The sequence below is a fragment of the Panthera pardus genome, unplaced genomic scaffold (assembly GCF_024362965.1).
Source record: "Panthera pardus isolate Hobbes unplaced genomic scaffold, ASM2436296v1 HiC_scaffold_13, whole genome shotgun sequence".
Classification (NCBI taxonomy): domain Eukaryota; kingdom Metazoa; phylum Chordata; class Mammalia; order Carnivora; family Felidae; genus Panthera; species Panthera pardus.
Genome location: NW_026526688.1, coordinates 151915851 through 151937241, shown reverse-complemented (window position 1 = coordinate 151937241; position 21391 = coordinate 151915851). Strand labels below are relative to the sequence as shown.

General features: G+C 33.9%; 1 protein-coding gene across 8 annotated transcripts in view; it reads right to left on the bottom strand.

The window, feature by feature from the left end:
• Positions 1-21391, bottom strand: part of EPHA5 (EPH receptor A5) — a 344576-nt gene that overhangs the window by 89125 nt on the left and 234060 nt on the right. For all 8 annotated transcript variants that reach the window (XM_019468625.2, XM_019468637.2, XM_019468628.2 and 5 more), the window contains 2 exons: positions 8056-8180; positions 310-469 (listed from right to left, as the gene is read on the bottom strand). In XM_019468625.2, coding sequence (XP_019324170.2) covers positions 310-469; positions 8056-8180 — 285 coding nt within the window. The remainder of the gene's footprint in view (positions 1-309; positions 470-8055; positions 8181-21391) is intronic.

Sequence of the window (21391 nt, the reverse complement as noted above, 5' to 3'; positions counted from 1 at the left end):
AATGGCAATAATTCAATAAAGTATGGCAGCCGTGGAAGGAAAGTCTTTAAAAGCAAGGTTTAAACATTTCTTAAGGATCTCCTGATGTTTCATCTCCCAGTAGACTAAATGTGATGAGGAGTAAGGACCGATGTGTTAACCTACTAACCTACCATAATAGCATGACAGATGCTTCCTACCTGAAGGGGTCATGCCTGGGAGAGAGAGGACCAGGAGACTGACAGAATGCCCGGAGAGAGTATTGATCCACTGACTCTTTTCTGGTAACCATTACAGAGACATGAGTTGACAGTAATTAAAATGACTTACACACTGGGATGGTTTCAAACTCAAATCTTCGACTGAAGACACCATAGCCTGCTGCTGTGCGTGCTCGAATTTGGAAGACGTATACTGAAGCTGGCTTCAAGCCCTCTGCAGTTACAGTTGTCTCTTTAGATTTGATAATTGTATAGCTGGTTTCTTGGTCCTTGGATTACACATGTACATACAATAAAAAAGTCAACACGTGAATTACCAATGACAACAAAACTTAGAATCATAAATCAGAAAATAAATCAGAAACTAATAGACTTGCTATTAGTACACATGCAATCTTTTAGAAAAAAAAAAACAACTATACATCCTAGGTGTGCTATCTACATGATATCTAAAAGTGTTTTCTAGAACTCAGAATTGGTGGGTAACATGTTCTCCACTCATCCACCATACTTGTCTTTGGCAGAAATAAATTTGTAAACTTTTAAACATGATTTTCAGGAGATAAAATTTTTTAACATGTGTTTTTTTTGAGAGAGAGAGCGTGAAGGGGAGGGGGAGAGAGAGAATCCCAAGCAAGGTCCATGCTGTTATCACGAACACCGATATGGGGCTCAAACTCACGAATCATGAGATCATGACCTGAGCCAAAACCAAGAGTCAGTCACTTAACCCACTGAGCCACCCAGGCACCCCTGCAGGAGATAAATTATTTTACAGACTCTATTTTAGTACTGGTATTCATATGCTTATGTTTCTTATAAATATTTTATTGGAGCACATCTAACATGTTGCCTGTTCATGGAGTAAGGTGACAATGTTTCATATATCACCAGGTAAGTCTTATGCTTTATATCTTTGGTGAGTTTCATTTCTAATTATATTTAGGGCTCGGGAGAAGGAATGAGTACTTGACTGGAGAAATTTAATTTCAATTCATTAAGTCCAAATGGATTACTAAAGAAAAACTGCAAACAAACTTTTTTTAAAAAATTTTTAAACACTTTCTATTTTTTCACGTTTATGTGTTTGAGCTGGATGAGTAGTGAATGGAGATGCAGTGAAAACAAAATCACTTTAAAGATAATTTTAGAAACGAAAACAAATAGGAAACTGTTCCTATTTTGACTGCTACCAAAATCTAGACTAACTGTCCGTAATTTATCTCTGAGATTACCACACTGAGTAGAAAATCTTAGACCTACAAAGATCTAAACACACAAAGTCCCTGTTTTGAACTTTCTTGTCCCTTCTATTTTTCTGTGTGAATTCTTGGCTAACGTTGTTTTTGGCTGATGGTGTTTCTACACTTAATACATTTCTGATGGATATTAAAGAATGAATTCATGAGAGATAATGGTCAGAGGTTTTTTTCCCTCTGTTTGTGGGAACTGTCTCTATTTACAGTATCTTGATTGATGACTATAAACCATCATTTTCAAGATATTTCAGAGAATTTTATTTTATAATTAAAAACATGTATTGATTATTTTTTAAAATATAATGGGAATAAGATGTAAAGGATTTTTTTCTGAAATGAGAAAAGAATTGAAAACAAGAATATAACAATTCTTTCTCAAGCCCTCTAATAGGGAATATGGTTATTAGTTAATCTTAATAACACTATTAAAATGCAAAATAAATGCAAACCATGCTTTCATGTTGCATGTAACTTCAACTTCCCTTGAAATTTACAATCGATAGCAGCATGCCATGTTGTGACTTTAATGTGTACACTGAAATCACGTGCTAAAATAACACAAGTCCATGTTTACTTTTATCTTCAGTTTCCTTAGGATTGGGGTAGAAACTGATGCCTGGATATTCTCATAGAGATACTGTAAGAATAAGTAACTAATGCACATGAAAACATTTAATAAGCTATAAAGCTATGTTTTCATTGCCATTATTATTTGAAATTTTTTCTAATTGGACACATCAAAGTCCACTGGCAGTCATGTTCTACAGAACATGTACCACCAGTAAAATCTAAACTATACAACCTATTAGCATTTATTTGTTTTAAAGCAGGTTTACCATTCCTCATTTAATATAGTCAAACATATAGAATTATCTTAGGGTTAAATGTATCCCAATTTCCATCTAAATAGAAATGTTCTAATTTTTTTTTAAAGTTTATTTTTGAGAGAGGGAGACAGAGTGTGAGTGGGGGAGGGGCAGGGAGAGAGGAATGTTTATTTTTGAGAGAGGGAGACAGAGTGCGAGTGGGGGAGGGGCAGGGAGAGAGGGAGACACAGAATCTGAAACAAGCTCCAGACACCGAGCTGTCAGCACAGAACCTGATGTAGGGCTTGAACCCACGAACCCTGTGATCACGACCTGAGCCCAAGTTAGATGCTTAACTGACTGAGCCACCCAGGGGCCTGGGATATTCTAATTTCTAATGCAAATAGGCTTTCTGATTCATTCTATGTGAACAATTATTTTTTTTAAATTTTTTCAGTTCACATATTCAATTTAACTGCCGAATCTTTATGGTATAGGAAATATTATTAGAGTCTTACAAAGAATTTAAACTAGGGTCATTAAAGCCTATAAAATTTTACCTAGTAATGTCAGTCATTTTCTTTATTCCCATTCACTGACTTTCTCCTATATACTCTATTATCCCTTCTCTACACTAGGAAAAAAACAGTAAAAAAGCACACAATTTCTTGATGTGTTCCTTTTAAAAGAGCTAAACTATTACTAGAAACTATTGTACTTACTCATGCTCTCTGGCTGCTCAAGCTTGTGACTGAATATGCAAGAATTATATTCAATAAAATTAGTGAGAATTTCAGTGAGAAATGTTAACTTGCATTTTGTTTAAAGATAAGCTGGTGTAAAAATCTAGACAAAACCAAAGTTTCTGATATATTTGTTATAATTATGATTTTTACATAAAATATTGACATTTATTGGGGTGCGTGGGTGGCTCAGTCAGTTAAGTTTCCAACTCTTGATTTTGGCTCAGGTCACAAGCTCATGGTTGGTGAGTTTGAGACCTGCACTGGGCTCCATGCTGACACTGAGACTCCTGCTTGGGATTCTCTCTCTCCCTCTCTCTGCCCCTCCCCTGCTTGTGTGTGCTTTCTCTCTCTCTTTCTCTCTCAAAATAAATAAATAAACTTAAAAAAAGTTAACATTTATTATAGAAATGGAGAAGGTTTTTTTTTATAAATGAACAAGGAATATCAGTGTTAGAATTCAAGTCATGCTGTTGTCTAATGAAGAGTGTAAATATGGATACACAACTCAACTTCAATTTTTTCTTCTTTAAAATGGGAAGAATTATTTATCAAGCACAGTGTGAGCACATAGAGATGGAAATAGAGATGATGTACATAGCACCAAGCTCAATCTCCGTAACATAACAGTTTCTAGGTAAATTTGACTTGAGTCTGTAGCATGATGGCAAATTTAATAAAAAGAGAAAAAAAAATTAAAAGCTTCTTGTAAATTCCTAATAATTGAGGGATGCTTGGGTGGCTTACTCAGTTAAGCGTCTGACTTTGGGTCGGGACATGATCTTGCAGTTCGTGAGTTTGAGCCCCATGTCAGGCTATGTGCTGACAGCTCAGAGCCTGGAGTCTGCTTCAGATTCTGCCTCCCTCTCTCTGTGCCCTCCCCCACTCACACTCTGTCTTTGTTTCTCTCTCTCAAAAATAAACATAAAAAAAATTAAACTCCTAACTACTGAATTCAGAATTGATGTGTTTTGTAAAATTATTATAAGTTGATACTTTGGCCAAATAGGGGGGAAATTCCCATTACAAGGAAACGCATGCTGCTCCTTGAAATAATGCGTGATCTAATATCAATTGCACAAAATGACACAACATTCTGATTTATATATTAACATTATGTGTATCTCAGTGGTTCCTTATCTGAGTTCTAGTTGTACTTTGTCTCTCTGGGGTAGTCAAATGCTATATAATCAGAGGTACTCACCAAAGCATGTATCTAAGGGATTGAAAACCAAAAATGCACATTTTGAATTACCTAAGTAGCTTCCAAAATTTGCTTCTGTCCCACTCCTTTTAGTCATTGCTGTACTATAATTTCCTTCATATCACAAACTCTATATACACATCTTCAACACCCACGACCATCAGGCTGCCAAATCCTGGTCAGGGCAATGGCTTTTGCTGCCTTCATACTCCTGCTGAGCAAATGAGCTACATTCCCCAGCTGCTTAGCAAACACTGTTCACATGCAGCGAGGGGAGGGCCTGGGCAGAAGGAGCCAGCTGGCAAACACCCTGCCAAGGGGCAGCTTCCCTTTGCCTCTGCCTTTAATTAAGAGATGGCAATGGGCCCATCACCATGCAGGAGCAGAGAGGCCCAATGACCTCTATTAGAGCAGGGCAATCGCAGGCAGAAATGCCAGCTGGCAAATGCATGAGCCCTGGAAAGCTCTGCCACCTGTGTCTGGACAAGAGCCATCCAATAAAACGGTGGTGTCATTCTGAAGGTTCAAAATGAGCTCTGGAAACCTATAAGCACCCCCACCTCAATCCATGCTATAAAAACTCATTATCCTTTTTTTTTTTCCTTCTGAAAGTGTTAAAAAAAAAACCTTTCATGTATTTTATTAGTATGCTCAATAATTTTGCTTGGCAAAAATTTCTGGGAATTAAGATTTTCACTGTAAAAAGGAAAACACTGACCAAAAGAAGTTAATGACTTCCCCCAAATAACATATTATATAAAGGTTTCACTGCTTTTAACGGATGTAAGTGGGCAACTTTCTATTCATTTACTGAAACTACGTACAGAAATATTTTTCCCAAATTATTTTTTCTTACATTGAGTTATGCAGATAATAGGATGTATTAATACAGCATTAAATATAAAATATTAAGCACAGAACTAAGTTTTCATGAAATAAGTATATTTAAAAAAATTGAACTTTCAAGAAAATAATGCCACGTGTAGAAAATTCATTAGAAGGAATATTAAGAGAAAGACTCCCCCACCACTTGGTTGAGAAACTTTTTTTTTTAATGGAAGCAGTAGCTTACAGAAAAAAAAAGATAAATCCTTGCATTTATTGAGTATTACATATATGAAACTTATGTATATGCTGAGGAGTAATAGTGAAAACAATGAAAGATTACTCATAAGGGGGTAAAATAGGATAATATCATTAGAAACAATAAAGAAAATCAAACCTTGGTCCAACTAGTTGCTTCAGGGGAAGAAAAACTATAAAGAAAAATAACTCCCTGTCAAAGTTTAGTCCTCTTGCTGTTGAACTTTATTTCATCTAAGATGTATATTCAAATAAAGAGTTTTGGTGAACTGCTATTTTTCTCTGATTTTTTTAATACTCCCTTTTATTTATCTAGTTTTTTTTAAAGAAGGCTCTATGCCCAATGTGGGGCTTGAACTCACGACCCCAAGATAAAGGATGGCATGCTCCACTGGCTGAGCCAGCCAACACCCCTGGGGCATATTTATTTTTAAATGCCATTATGCATTTCAACTTTTTAAAAAATAAAGTTCATTGACAATAAATATTTAGAAACTTAAAATATTTACAAAATATTCAGTCTATATATTCAGCTTTGTGTTAGTATACCATATTAAAATTTACAAAAAAAAAAGTAAATAAGGAATGTAAATCTTAATTTAACAAATTATTTTTGGATACATCATGCATTTAAATTGTAGACCTCTAGAATTTACAATGCAATTTGGACTACTACTCCCAGAAAAATAAGAATCAGTGAGGATTATTAATGTAACCACATTTTCCTTGATTTACCGTATTATTTTTTATAACAAATAGTATAAATGAGATCCCAACACAATATTTTTTAAAATTTTATTTTTAATAATCTCTCCACCCACTGTGGGGCTTGAGCTCACAAAGTCAAGATCAAAAGTCACATGTTCCATCAACTGAGCCAGCCAGGTGCCCCTATCCCAACATAATTTTGTCTCACGGGTATTTGAGGATATGTTTTTTATGAAATAGAAGTATCTTCATTTATGGTCTCTAATGATCAAATAGTCATTTGTAATGCTACCAGCAAGTCATTCCTAGAAGGATGACTACTTCAAAAGTAGTAATTAACAGTTTATTCACCTATTTAGAAAATCAATATAAGAACATTTTATAGGCATTCAAAACCTAGAAAGGATGTGTAGACAGCCCCTTTGTCCCCCACTACTGTTTTTACCCTCTGTCATTATCTCTTGGTAATTGTTAAATCAGCGAGTGAAATAAGCAATTAAAAAAAAAATCTCGATGGGGCACCTGGGTGGCTCAGTGGGTTGGGCCTCTGGCTTTGGTTCAGGTCATGATCTCATGGTTTGTGGGTTCCAGCCTGGCATTGGGCTCTGTGCTGACAGCTCAGAGCCTGGAGCCTGCTTCAGATTCTGTGTCCCCCTCTCTCTCTGCCCCTCCCCCACTCACGCTCTGTCTCTCTCTCCAAAATAAAAAACATTACATTTTTTAAAAAAAAATCTGTATAATGCTAGGCATTAATTTAACATATTTCAATGTATTTACCTATACTCTTCCTTCTACACATGTACACAGAATGTTGAATTTTTAAGTAACTTTCATTAATAGAATATAAGTACTTTTTCTGATATTTTTGCATTATTGCTAGGAAAACCACTTATTCCCTCTCTCTTTTCCGATGTCCTAGCCTGTGGCATTGCAAAGTAAGTTTTTAACTTCTTCCTACCCTCTTCACTATCCCTCTAAGAGAAGGAGTAATGGCTCCATGAGGTTAAGGAAAGCAAATTGAGCAGGTGTGGCTGAGTCCTTTCTTTTTCTTTTGGGATCTGCTTCTCTGCATATGTTTCTAATCTTTTCTACTCCTACTTACATAGGATACATACTCTCAGTCAGAGTTTCCTACCCATCAGTGATAGTCTGGTTTGAGCACACTTCTATATCTCCTCTACTAGAAGCTAGGTTGTTTTAAGGAATGTTTGCTATTCAGATCCAGACTCATTAAAAAATCAAAGTAAAATGGGGGTGGGAAGTGTAGGAAGACCCCTGGTGACTACATATCCAAGCTATATCACCTTTATATTCCATCTGTACTATTTCTTTATCAATAGCTCACTTGGTTGTGAATTCAGGAAAGAGGAAGAGGGATAACTATTGCCTTTAGATCTCACAACTATTATGTCAAAACATGCAAGAGTGGGCCTAAGGAAAAGAGAAATTGAGAAAATGTAGAGAATGTGAGGCATACAATCCTGATTTTGTGCCCTCAAATTTTAAAATAAAGTTTACAATACAGTATTAGATTTTTGATATGGATTTTAAAATTATATTTTATATTCATATCTTATCTACCCATATCTCCTTAAGAGCATAGGTTTTATGCAGTGTTAATGGCCATAACCATATGTGTTTTTCCCTGTCGTACATGGCAGTCACTGGTGAAGGTCAAGAACTTAAGTGCAACACCTCAAAATGTCCCATGACTTCATTTTTTAATACTGTGAAACCTAGTTAAGCTGATCAGACTCTATGGCAGTAGTGTGCATCATAAACTATTTGGCATTAATGGAATACAAATAGAATGCTCCCTATACACGTCTAGCCTCCATAATCATGTCATTGATTTACACACAAAATTGCAAAATACATTTCTAAAAATTGGATAATTGCAGTTGTTAAAGTGAAACAAAGAAGGAGGAGAAGGAGAAGGAGAGGAAGGGAAGGGGAAGAAGGAGGGGAGAGGGAGGGTGAAGAGAATGAGGAGGAGAAGGAGGAAAGGAGAAGGAGAAGAAGAAATGACATTCTTTATTCTATTAGTCTCACCTTCTCAAAATATTTAATTTCATACTCCAGGATGATTCCATTGGGACGATCTGGCTCTTGCCAAGACAAAGAGATACTGTTTTTTGCAATCTTCCCCTTTTTCACATTGGTGACTGGAGAGGGGGCTGCAAAATAGTATAAATAAAGAATTGCATGATTAACAGAGTCCTGAAATTACAAGGTGGTATAATTTATAATGGCATTCTTAGTATATAATATAATTATACACTAACAATTTAGCAAAAAACTGAATAAACAATTAAATTTTCTTTTAACCTGAAAACAATTTTACTTTCTCTACGTAATAAAAATATTTATAGATTGTAAAGTGTGTTACAAATATAAATCAAGTATCTTGAGAATTTTTTTAAAACTATAGTCATATAGAATCCTACATCTACATTTTTTTCTTTGAAGTTTAGAAACATAAATGAACTATATTACTCTTCTTATGGAATAAAGATGTTTTTGATGACCTTATATATCCTCCAGGTTTCTAAAATGTATTGACTCTGTATAATATATCCCATTAAGCTAGTACACATGATTATCTATATTACCATATTTTCACAATATTAAGATTCTTTTATAATTTTATAATGATATGGGTCCTATAATCCTTGATAAAATCATATCTTAAATATAGTGAGGTTTGCCTTCAAACATGTTATTAACCTTGTAATATTTCTTGAAAACAATAGCAGAAAAAAATCTGATCTGAAAGATTTTCCTCTAAAGTAAGGAGCAAGAAAATGATGCCTATTCCTACAACGTTTATTAAATGCAATATTAGAAGTTATAGCCCCAGCAATTAGGCAAGAAAAGGAAATAAAAGACATCCAAATTGGAAAATAAGTAAAAGTGTCACTATTTGCAGATGACATGATACTTACTATATATAGAAAAAGCTAAAGACTCTACCAAAAATGCTATCAAAACTGAAATTAATTTAATCAAGTTCCAGGATATAAAATGAACACACAGAAATCTATTGTGTTCCTATACACTAATAATGAACTACCAGAAAGAGAAATTAAGAGATCACAGCTATAGTTACATTAAAAAAGATAAAATACTAAAGAATAAAATTAATCAAAGAGGTGAAAGGTCTGTATAAGACACTGAAGAAAGAAATTGAGGACAACACAAATAAATGGAATGATATGCTGCACTCATGGACTGGAGGAATTAATTTTGTTAAAATTTCCACACCACCTATAGCAATCTACAGATTCAGTGCAATCCTTATCAAAACATGAATGACATTTTTCATAGAATTATAACAAATAATCCTAAAATGCATACAGAATCACAAAACACACCAAATAGCCAAAGCAATAACAAAACTGGGTGTATCGTACTTCTTGATTTCAAACTACACTACAAAGATACAGTAATCAAAATGGTATGATACTGGAACAAAAACAGAAATATAAATCTATGGAACAGAACAGAAAGTCCAGATATGAATATATACATACATGGCCAATTAATTTATGACACGTGAAGAAAGAACATACAATGGGAACGGATAGTCTTTTCAATAAACCAAGTGAAAGGATGAAACTGGACTATTATCTTGCGCCATACACAAAAATTAACTAAAAATCCATTAAAGACATGAATATAAGATTTGAAACTATAAAACTCCTAGAAAAACATAGACATTATTCTTAGTGATTTTTTTTAGATATTTTTATCTCCTCAGGCAAAACCATAAAAGCAAAATTTTTAAATTTTTAAAAATGTTTATTTATTTTTGAGAAAGAGAGAGAGAGAGCAAAGTAAGGGGAGGGGCAGGGAGAGAGGGAGACACAGAATCCGAAGCAGGCTCCAGGCTGTGAGCTGTCAGCACAGAGCCCTACACAGGGCTCAAACTCATGAACTGTGAGATCATGACGTGAGCTGAAGTCGGAGGCTAAACTGAGTGAGCCACCCAGGCACCCCAAAAAACAAACTTTAAAAAAAATAATGGGATTTTGAGGCCCTGGGTGTCTCAGTTAAGAGTCCGACTCTTGATCTCAGCTCAGGTCATGATCTCATGGTAAATGGGTTCGAGCTCTGCATCCACCTCTGCACTGATAGTGGAGAGCATGATTGAGATTCTGTCTCCCTGTCTCTGCCCCTTCTCCCCACCCCTGTCTCTCAAAATAAATAAGTAAACTTAAAAATAATGGACCTACATCAAACTATAAAACCTTTGCACAGTGAAGGCAACTGTCAACAAAATGAAAAGTCAACCTACTGAATAAGAGAAGTTACTTGCAAATGATATATCTGATGAGGGGTTATATGCAAAATATATAAAGAACTCATACAACTCAACAACAACAACAACAACAGCAACAACAGCAAAACATAACCCGATTAAAACAAAAGTGGAGAGGAGACTTGAAGAAACTCATTTCCAAAGAAGACACACAGATAGCCAACAAGCACATTAGAAGATGTTCAACATCACTAATCATCATAAAAATGCACATCAAAACCACAATGAGATACCACTTCATACCTGTCAGAATAGCTATTATCAAAAGGACAAGAAATAACAAGTGTTGGCAAAGAGATGAGAAAAGGGAACTCTCGTGTACTGTTGGTGGATAAACTGGTACAGCTGTTATGAAAACAATATGGTGGGGTACCTGGATGGTTCAGTCGGTTAAGCACCTGACTTCGGCTCAGGTCATGATCTGTGCTAAAAGCTCAGAGCCTGGAGCCTCCTTCAAGTTCTGTGTCTCCCTCTCTCTCTGCCCCTCTCCCACTCATGCTCTGCCTCTTTGTCTCAAAAATAAAGAAACTTTAAAAAAAAATTAAAAAGAAATAAAAAGAAAACAACATGGGGATTCCTCAAAAAATTAAAGAATAGAACTACCATAATGTCTAGCAATTCCTCTTCTGGGTATTTATCCAAAAAAGGGTGAAAACACTAATTTGAAAAGATCTTTATGTTCATTGCAGCATTATTGACAATAACTAAGATAAAGAAGCAGCCTAAGTGTCCATCATTAGATGAAAAGTTATAAAATATGTTATATGTTATACTATATGTGTTATACACTATAAAGATATATATGTATGTATATATATATTTACTTATGTGATACATATGGTATATGCCTGGTATATATGTATGTGTATGTTTGTGCGTGTGCATGTGTGTATATGTGTATACACACATGGAATATTAGCCATAGGAAAATGAAAGCTTGTCATTTGTGACAATGTGGATAGACCTAAAGCGTAGTATACTAAATGAAATAAGTCTGACAGAGAAAGACAAATATGATTTCACTTATATGTGGAATTAAAAAAATAAAACAGAAAACAGAAACAGGCTAAATGATACAGAGAATAAACTAGCAGTTGTTAAAGAGCTGAGAGACAGGGAAATGGGTGAAATAGGTGAAGGGGACTAAAAGGTATCAACTTACAGTTATAAAATAAATAAGTCAGGGGGATGCAATATAATCAATAATATTGTAATGAGTTTGTACAGTGACAGATGGTAACTTGACCTATTGTGGTGATCATTTCATAATGTATAAAAATATTGACTATCTTTTGCACTTGAAACTAATATAATATTGTATGTCAGTTAAGGTTTCATAAAAAATTCCTTCATTTCCATCTCCCTCAAATATTTTATTAGAAGTCACAATTACTTACGATGTTCATTGCTATCTGTCAGTGCCTATTACATGGCTTTCCTAATGAAAATAGAAAATATATGCTATTTTAGATGTGTCTGGATTCCAATAATGTGGATACTTGATTTAACATCCGTTTTGTCAATCTATGGATATTTGTATAGATTCTGGGTGTGACAATACAAATATGTGATGGCTAGTATCTTTCTTGATGTAAGTGACCATTACCTTTGTAATTTTTAGCTTTGATAAGACACAGGAAAGACTATCGTGGACTAATGAGTGGTGTGCGTGTGCACGTGTGTGTGCATGTGTGTAGAGAAAAGGAGAGTAATAATATATATTATATATTATATGTATATTATATGTATAATGCACATATAAGGTAGAAAAGATGCCAGCCATAGGGAATAGTGTATAGCCAGAGTCATAGCCCTATCTGAACAACATCAAACATCTGGTGAGATCAAGTTATATATACCTATATGCAATTTACATATTATATATAGAATTTAGATATACTTTATATTATAGCATACATATGATATATAAATATATATAATTTACTCACTAAACAGTAAAAGACAAATCCAAAACTGCATACAAGGATTCACATCTTCTGGCACCCTGTATCTTTTCTTACTTCATCTCCTGCTAGCTCTGTCCCGGCTGTCTGTTCTTAGGGCACCTCAGACACACTTCTGCCTAAGGACTTGGTATTCCAGCATCAGAGGTGCTTCTCACCCTGACTTCTCCAAGGCTTTCTCCCTCTTCTGTGGTTTTCTCACTGAGACCTTGTCTGTCCACTCTATGATTTGAGTAACCAATTTTCACCCTTGCCCCTCTCTCCTCACCATGCCCTCTGCTCCTTCAGGATTTTATTTTTCTCCTTAGCTCTTGTACTTGCAGTACCTGATACACATATCTGAATTACAGATTTGTTTTTTTCAATCCCTCAAGTAGAATGTCATTTTTATGAGGACAGGGATATTGTTTATTCATTGTTGAATTCTTATATCTAGAACAATGCCTGGGATAGAGGAGAGTCTAATATATATGTATGGAACAAATGATTGATAACAATCAAAGTGATATCTATAAAACCTTTTAACATTATTTTATTGTGTCAACAAAATCAACTATGAAACTCAAGGGTGAAGTATGTCTTTCATACACATACTAAAATAAATGGAAACAGATACAACCTGTAGGAAACAAAACTTAGTTAACTGTCTAGTGTTTCATATACCCATAATAGGGTGATAATGACTTTGTAACTTGAATGTGTAATTTTTTATTCTTATAATCACAGGCTTTATGATATTCAGGTTCAGAGGGTTCATATATTCAGTTTTATCTTGTTTTCTCAAACATATCCAGTTCCTCAGAGTTTTCTGCAATAATAAAGAACGCTCACTGTGCATATAAACCAAAATTCTCTAAAAGTACCTTTGAAATTGCAGTTTGTTTACTTTTATGGAAATTGTAATTGACAGGTAGTTCTCACAGTCATATTTTGGCATAGGTTCAAAGTCCTTATTGGTTTCCCAATGAGGGAAAGTCACGCCATAGTTGGCACTATGGAAGAAGCATCCAGAAGACAAGGAAACAAGAAAAGAGTAAGCTATGGACTCTGTACTTTATCATAGTGTTTATAGCAAAATAGCAAATATACAGAAGTAGAAACAGTAACAAGTTGATGATACTGCCCCTTTTCTATTCATAAATTGAATTTAATATGTATGCTCCATGAAGGTTGGAATTAATTTGGTTTAGCTCACTGCTATAAAAAAAAATTCCAGGGGGCGCCTGGGTGGCTCAGTCAGTTAAGTGTCCGACTTCGGCTCAGGTCACGATCTCAGAGTCTGTGAGTTCGAGCCCCGCGTCGGGCTCTGGGCTGATGGCTCAGAGCCTGGAGCCTGCTTCTGATTCTGTGTCTCCCTCTCTCTCTGCCCCTCCCCCATTCATGCTCTCTCTGTCTCAAAAATAAATTAAAACGTTAAAAAAATTAAAAAAAAAAAAAATTCCAGAAAGTTACTTGGCATCTAGAAATCTCATAAATATCTGTTGAACGGGTGCATGGCTGAATGAATGGAAATACATACATGATCATGTATGACATCATCGGACAAAACTGAGTTTGTCTCATCTTAAGTGCATACACTAGGATCTTATGATTTGGGAATTTGTGTTTTATTTTAAAATTTAACCAATCCTTTAAAAAAATAATAAACCATTTCAAAGTGAGGTTATCAACTAAATATTAACATAGATATAATTAGCCTGAAGTGGAATACTTTGTTATTTACCTCCATCAGAGTTAAACAGAAATTGTGTAGCTTTCAAAGATAACTCTATTTAAAAAGCACCATTGTTTTCCAGACTCGGTTTTCTCAGAGACTAAATAGCATTCTTTACAGCTTGGTCAGAGTGGGGAGAGAAGACCACACTCAGGTTAGAATAGTTTAGGAGTAAAGTTCAGAAATAATTTCCTCTGTGACAACACCTCTCTGACTCATTTGGGTAAAGCTGATGAAAGTGGGGACACTGACAGCTCCTGAGGACATAATGATGATGCGCAGTGCTTTACTTTTGTAAAGTATTTTACAGATATTACGCACATTAAAATGACTGCAATTGGCGCCTGGATGGCTCAGTCAGTTAAGCACTGGACTCTTGATTTTGGCTCAGGTCATGATCTCAGGGTGGTGGAATCAAGCCCCTGTGTGGAGCCTGCTTGGGATTCTCTCTCCCTCTCCCTCTGTCCAATCCCCATTCATGTTCTCGCTGTCTCTCTCTCTGTCTCAATAATGATAATGATAATAATAATAATAACTGTAAGCAGATTTGTCAGCATCAAGGGCGTGTTTAATTTATGTTAGTCATCTTCCCACTGATACCGTTAACTCATTCTTTACCTGTTGGAGCTTTCATGAAGTGAGCATGGCACAAAATGAGAACGATGACTTAGAGCATTTCTGCTTGTAAACTTTTGTTGAATGATGTTAAATCATAAAAGTATTACTGCCATAGGGTAGGAAGAACAAAAATACTAAAGAAATCACGTTGTGAACAGAACAAAACAATTTATGTAACTTCTGAATTTCACATTTTGGGTCTGTGAGAACATTCCATTTGTTTCTGTATTACAGCTTCAGTGGTGGAGCTGACATTTAAACTAATAGTATGATAAGCAAGGTACTGATCCTTCGGGCTAGTTACAGTTCCCATTATGGGTTAATGTTTTTGTCTGTTTGTTTAATTTATTTTAATTTAAAGTATTTTTACATTTATAGAAAGATAATAAAGAGAGTACAGGAAGTTCCCACATACACCACACTTAGTGTCTCCTATTAGGAATATCTCACAACAGTGTAAACAGTACATCTGTCACAATTAATGAAATTATATTAACACATTATTATTAACTAAAGTCCATACTTTATTCCGATTTCCTTAGTTTTTATTTATTATCTTTGTTCTGTCCCAAGATTCCACCCAGTATACGAGATCACATGGTATAGTCGCCGTGTCTCCTTAGGATCCTCTTGGCTGCAATACTTTCTCAGACTTTGTATGATTTGGTGCTTTTGACATTTTTTTTTTTTCAGTATACTGATAAGAATTAGAATACCTCTCAATCATTATAGATTTGATGTTTCTCTCATGATTAGAGTTATGAGGTTTTTGGGGTAAAGCTCCTTTTTATTACATCATATCAAGGGTACATGCTATCAGTATACCATCACTGTTAGGTTAACCTTGATTGCCCAACTGCAGTAGTGTTGATCAAGTTTCTTTTTCCAGTTTTCCATACTTTAATCTTTGGAAGGAAGTCACTATGTACAGCCTGCACTTAAGGAATGGGGAGTATACTGTACTTCCTTGAGGCCAGAGTATTTGCATAAGTTATCTGCATATGAGATTTGTCCATTCTTCCTTATTTGTTTGTTTGTTTAATCACATATTTATATCAATGTAAACGCAAGGAATTTTTTTATACATTGGTATAAAATCTAATACTTTATTTTGCAACTCAAATTGTTAAAACTTTGACCATTGATTTACTCTTTCAGTCTCTCTGATACACCCTTATCATTGTGGGTTTGTTGGTTTTCTTATATATATATATATATATATATATATATATACACATATATATATGTATGTATATATATACATATATATGTATTATACATACATATACATAAATACATAAATACATATACATATGTATGTATATATATACATATATATGTATTATACATACATATATATAAATATCATATATATATTTGTATTTAATATATTTATATTATATTTATATTATTACATATTATATAATATATAATATATTATAAATATATTAAATTATATTATTATGGTCAGAGTGGGAAGACCACACTCAGGTTAGAATAGAATATATATAGAATATATATAAATATATACATATTATATAATAATATAATTATATATATAATATTATATATATTATATAATTATATATTATATTATAAATTAATATTTAATTTATATATGAATATATAATATAATATATATTATATATATTTTATTTACTTTATGGCACTACTAGATCAGATGCACCCAGTTCTAGAATCAGTCCTTTCTCCAAAGAGCGCTGGCTTCTTCTATTGGAGAATGTTATTAGAAACCAAGATCCAGATATGCTCTTTGCTACTGGGGTGTCATGGCTTCTCCTTTCAAGTCATAGAGCTGGGAACTAAATGTGTTTATGTCAACCTGTGTGTATCTATAGATATATACTTATATCTACATACATATGAATATTAAATGAAACATGAGTATATACTGATATTACCAACTCTAATCAGTTACTACACAGGTCATCATAGCTTCCACACTAGTTATTTATAACCTCACATTCCAACAGTGGTTCCAACCATCTACCAAACATTTACTTAATTGTTCAATTCTAGTATATATGTCTAGTGGTTAAAGAATTGCTAATCTCTGTCTGTTTGACTTATTGATAATGATATAACTAGAAATCACTAAAATCTCAGCAGCTCAAGCAATGATATACAAAACCCTGCCATCATTATGTAAAGCAGAATGTGTCCTACCTCTTCAAATATGGAAACCTAGCTTAAGGTACACTATTCCCACATGGAAAGAGTGCCATGACATAGCTTTCAAGTCAAACAAAACTGGCTTCAAATCCTTTGGCAGCCAATCATTTTTCTAGCTGTGTGATCCTGTTTAGGTTACTTAACCTCTATAAATGTCCTTTTTATATTTAAAGTAGTAACAGTGATACAAACTCATCTTTTTGTAATGTTGAAATATGATTCTCTTTGTATAATATCAGATATAGGGTGGGTGCCAAATAAATACCCTTTGTAATAATATCAGTTGTAAAATATCAGTCAGTTGTTTCAGAAGACTTCAATAATGGATTCTCCATAATTCTTAAATGATTCCATCAATCAAAATCATTTCTAGCCTCTTCTCTGAACTTGTCACTGTTCTAAATGTTGGGTGAGATCAAAAGGCAGAGTACCTGTAGAGAGAAGATGTTTTCATATTCTACATCCAGTGAATTTCATGAATCTATAGTAATAAATACTTATAGGCAAACTTCCTTGATAATTATAGATTTTTTTATTGCACTGAAAAGGTTTTGAATTTTGAAGTGACTAATAGTTTACTTAGGATAGAATGTCTATAAAAATAAGAGAATGAATATGATGAAAACATAAAACGTAATTGTGTTAAGTGGAATAAGAAAATACCATTCATCAGTCACTTACCCAATGTTATTTGTGTAGACAAAAATAGATTATAGACAGAACCATGAATTTATTACTTGTATTTAAAAATAATATATCTCCATGCATTTGACTTATCTACCTATATTTTGAATCTTAAAGCTTTGAGAAAGCCAAACAAGACAACATTGAAATCCTTTCAGTCTGTGACAGTCCATGAATGTGTTAAAACTTCCTCAGACGGCACTTCTTTTACTCTCCTACAAAAGTCCCTCTACATGAGTAATGTATTAGTTATTTGCATACAATTTCTAAAAAAAAATACAAGTATCTAATAACTGATTCTGAGGTCAAAATTTGGACATCTGGGTTGTCACTATCTGCCAGCTGGAAGCCACCCCTTATCCCTGCCATGCATAATTCATCATATTTAGGAGCTTCTTATTATCCAGGTTGGCCTGGACCAATTTTTCCTAAAAATATCGATCATTAATTTTCTTTCCAGGAAGTTCTGAATCAGGTGGTCAGACTGGGGCCAAGTTTTAATAAAGACTCTCTAACTGAATCATTTTACTAGTAAAATTTGGGAATCACTAATGGTAAACCATGCTAAGATTAGTTATTTTTTTAACCTAATTATATAAATTTAGAAAACTGAGGTTAGAAACTGGATTAGTGCTAATGTTCTATGAACTGCTGCTGTCCTAAACCTTTAGCTCACTATTATTGACTGTTATACCCTGATCTCTGTCACCATATTTGTCTTTCTTCATTTGGGTATTATTCTTTCCTATATTTAATATTTTCCTGATCCATTAGTATTTTTGGTAAAGATTTGTTTGCTCATTCATACATAATCTGGTTTAGTCCAACTACAGTATGCAAGCTGGTGCAGCTACTCTGGAGAACAGTATGGAGGTTCCTCAAAAAGCTAAAAATAGAACTACCCTACAACCCAGCAATTGCACTACTAGGTATTTATCCAAGAGATACAAGTATGCTGTTTCAAAGGGACACATGCACCCCCATGTTTATAGCAGCACTATCAACAATAGCCAAAGTATGGAAAGAGCCCAAATGTCCATCGATGGATGAATGGATGAAGAAGAAGTGGTATATATATACAATGGAGTATTACTCAGGAATCAAAAAGAATGAAATCTTGCCATTTGCAACTACGTGGATGGAATTGGAGGGTATTATGATAAGTGAAATGAGTCAGTCAGAGAAAGACAAAAATCATACAACTTCACTCATATGAGGACTTTAAAAGACAAACAGATGAACATAAGAAAAGGGAAACAAAAATAATATAAAAACAGGGAGGGGGACAAAACAGAAGAGACTCATAAATATGGAGAACAAACTGAGGGTTGCTGGAGGGGTTGTGGGAGGGGGGATGGGCTAAATGGGAGAGGGGCACTAAGGAATCTATTCCTGAAATCATTGTTGCACTATATGCTAACTAATTTGGATGTAAATTTAAAAAAGTAAAAAAGAAAATTAAAAAAAGAAAAAAATAACAAAAAAAATGCTTCAAACTGAGCCTTTAGAGCATGTGAGCTAATATTTGGATAGTGCTGAGAACAATGTTTGCAAAGAGCAGAAATTATGCCAGTTTTAAAGCTTTAGAGTAAACATCTATTATTTGAAGGTAAAAAAATAAGATTTTTTTAAATTAATGAGAAATACAGTTTAATTAAATTACAAACATATCTGAAGTTGTTAAAATGGAAAAGTAAGGCATATATTTTGAAATATATACACACTCACTACATATTATGTCATAAATTTTGTATCTCATATTATATACAGAATATAAATTATACATACACACACACACACACACACACACACACACAAACTTATTCTACATATAATATATACTTATCACTACGTTGTCATTTGATGCTACTGGACCAAGAAAAATAACTTCAGTGCATTCTCAACACACCTGGTATCCAGGCTCTCTTCTAAAGAAAGAGGGCATTTTAGCAGTTTCTTTCTCAAATAAAAATTCAATCTGCTCATTCAGACAAAACCTACAATCATTCCATTTTAAGAGCCTGCAACAGGATCTTTTGATATATGAGCTCAGTGAAGTTTTGAAAGACCATACCACAAAAACCTGGCCTTAAATGTCAGTAGTTGTAGAGAGATGATATCCTTTTTGATAAAAAGAACCTATGAACTAAAACGTCCCATTAGGTATGGTGTGTTTTTTTTTTCAAAGACTTGAAAATCATAAGATATTGAAAATTAATTGTTTTCAGTAGGAAATAAAGGCAACTTAATTGCAAAGAAGTAATTTTTGGCATGATCAGACTTAATAGTATTAAACCATATGCTTCAAATATCATTTTGAAGTCATATTCACAATGGCGTTAATTAGAAAAGTAAATGGCAATAATAAAAATAGACAACTATATCACTGGCATTTATAGTCACCATTTTCCAAAACAATCATGCAAATTACAAAAACAAATATTAAATGTAACAATGTGTAAAATGACAACATGCCTCTGTCTGGATAACAAAATTAATCCCACATCAAATAAATTATCATAGAATTTGTTTTCCATTTATTCCTTATTACTCTGTAATGGAATTTTTAGTACACAAAGTGGTCTTCATGTCAATGATTATTTAATCTCAATAACCACAGTACCCATTTTATGAGAAACAGAGTTTAAACAATTTTTACAGTATCCTTTAAAAAAATTATGTCTAGTAAATGATGTGGCACAGTTGGAAAACCTTAATCAACCCAGTATTATTCAGTTACATTATATTCAAGGACTATAGTTCTATGTATAATTTTCAATATTGTTTATCCATATTAAACCTTAATAGAAGGTATGATATTGAGTTTTTTAGGTGGATACATAGTAATTAGGTTAACACACTTAAAATTCATATTCTTTTTTTCATAAAAAATAATGTCTTCTTATAAATACACATTATAAAAGGACTTAACCACAGAAAAATCCACTAACAGTAACAAAGACATACAGTGGAAACTGCAATTCAAATCTTAATTACTTCAAGATTTTCACAGTCAAAACTAGTCTGATCTAGCATTTTAAAGAATAAAATAAATACATTATAAATATAAGTAGCTCACGTTTTATCCTTTATCATTTCCCATTGTTCTTAATTTTACATAGCTATGCAAGTAACAGGAATTATTTAATTCAACAAAAATCATGATAATAAGTTATCATTTATTACTTATGGTTTTAAAAAATACATATTAGATTCCTAATATATCATTAAAATTCAAGGCCACCACAACTTCTTTCTCTAAATATATTCTCTCCAAGGCCATCTGACAATACTCCTTTAAAATCTGAAATTGTGCCAGTGGAAGCAAACAAAATTTAAAGTTTATGACTACAAAATAACCAGAGAGAACTGAGTGATACTTATCAGCTGATCTCATAAACATCTCATTCACATGTCTTAAAATAGTGTAATTTCTAGCAGTGACATGACAGCTTATAACTAGAAAGAATACAAGATTAGTGATTACAGCTAGTCAACCTTTTTTTTTTTTTTTTTTTTATTTTTTATTTTTGGGACAGAGAGAGACAGAGCATGAACGGGGGAGGGGCAGAGAGAGAGGGAGACACAGAATCGGAAACAGGCTCCAGGCTCCGAGCCATCAGCCCAGAGCCTGACGCGGGGCTCGAACTCACGGACCGCGAGATCGTGACCTGGCTGAAGTCGGACGCTTAACCGACTGCGCCACCCAGGCGCCCCTAGTCAACCTTTTAAAGTCCAGAGGAAAGCCAAATCAAGATGTTCTGTTCCAAATTAGTAATGCTATCAGATATTTAATTTGTTGGTCCTTACCATGGGACTAATTTTCAGGGACTCAAATCCACATATTCTCCAAGTTGTGGAAAATCTTAGCCAATATTCAAGAGGCAGGTAAAC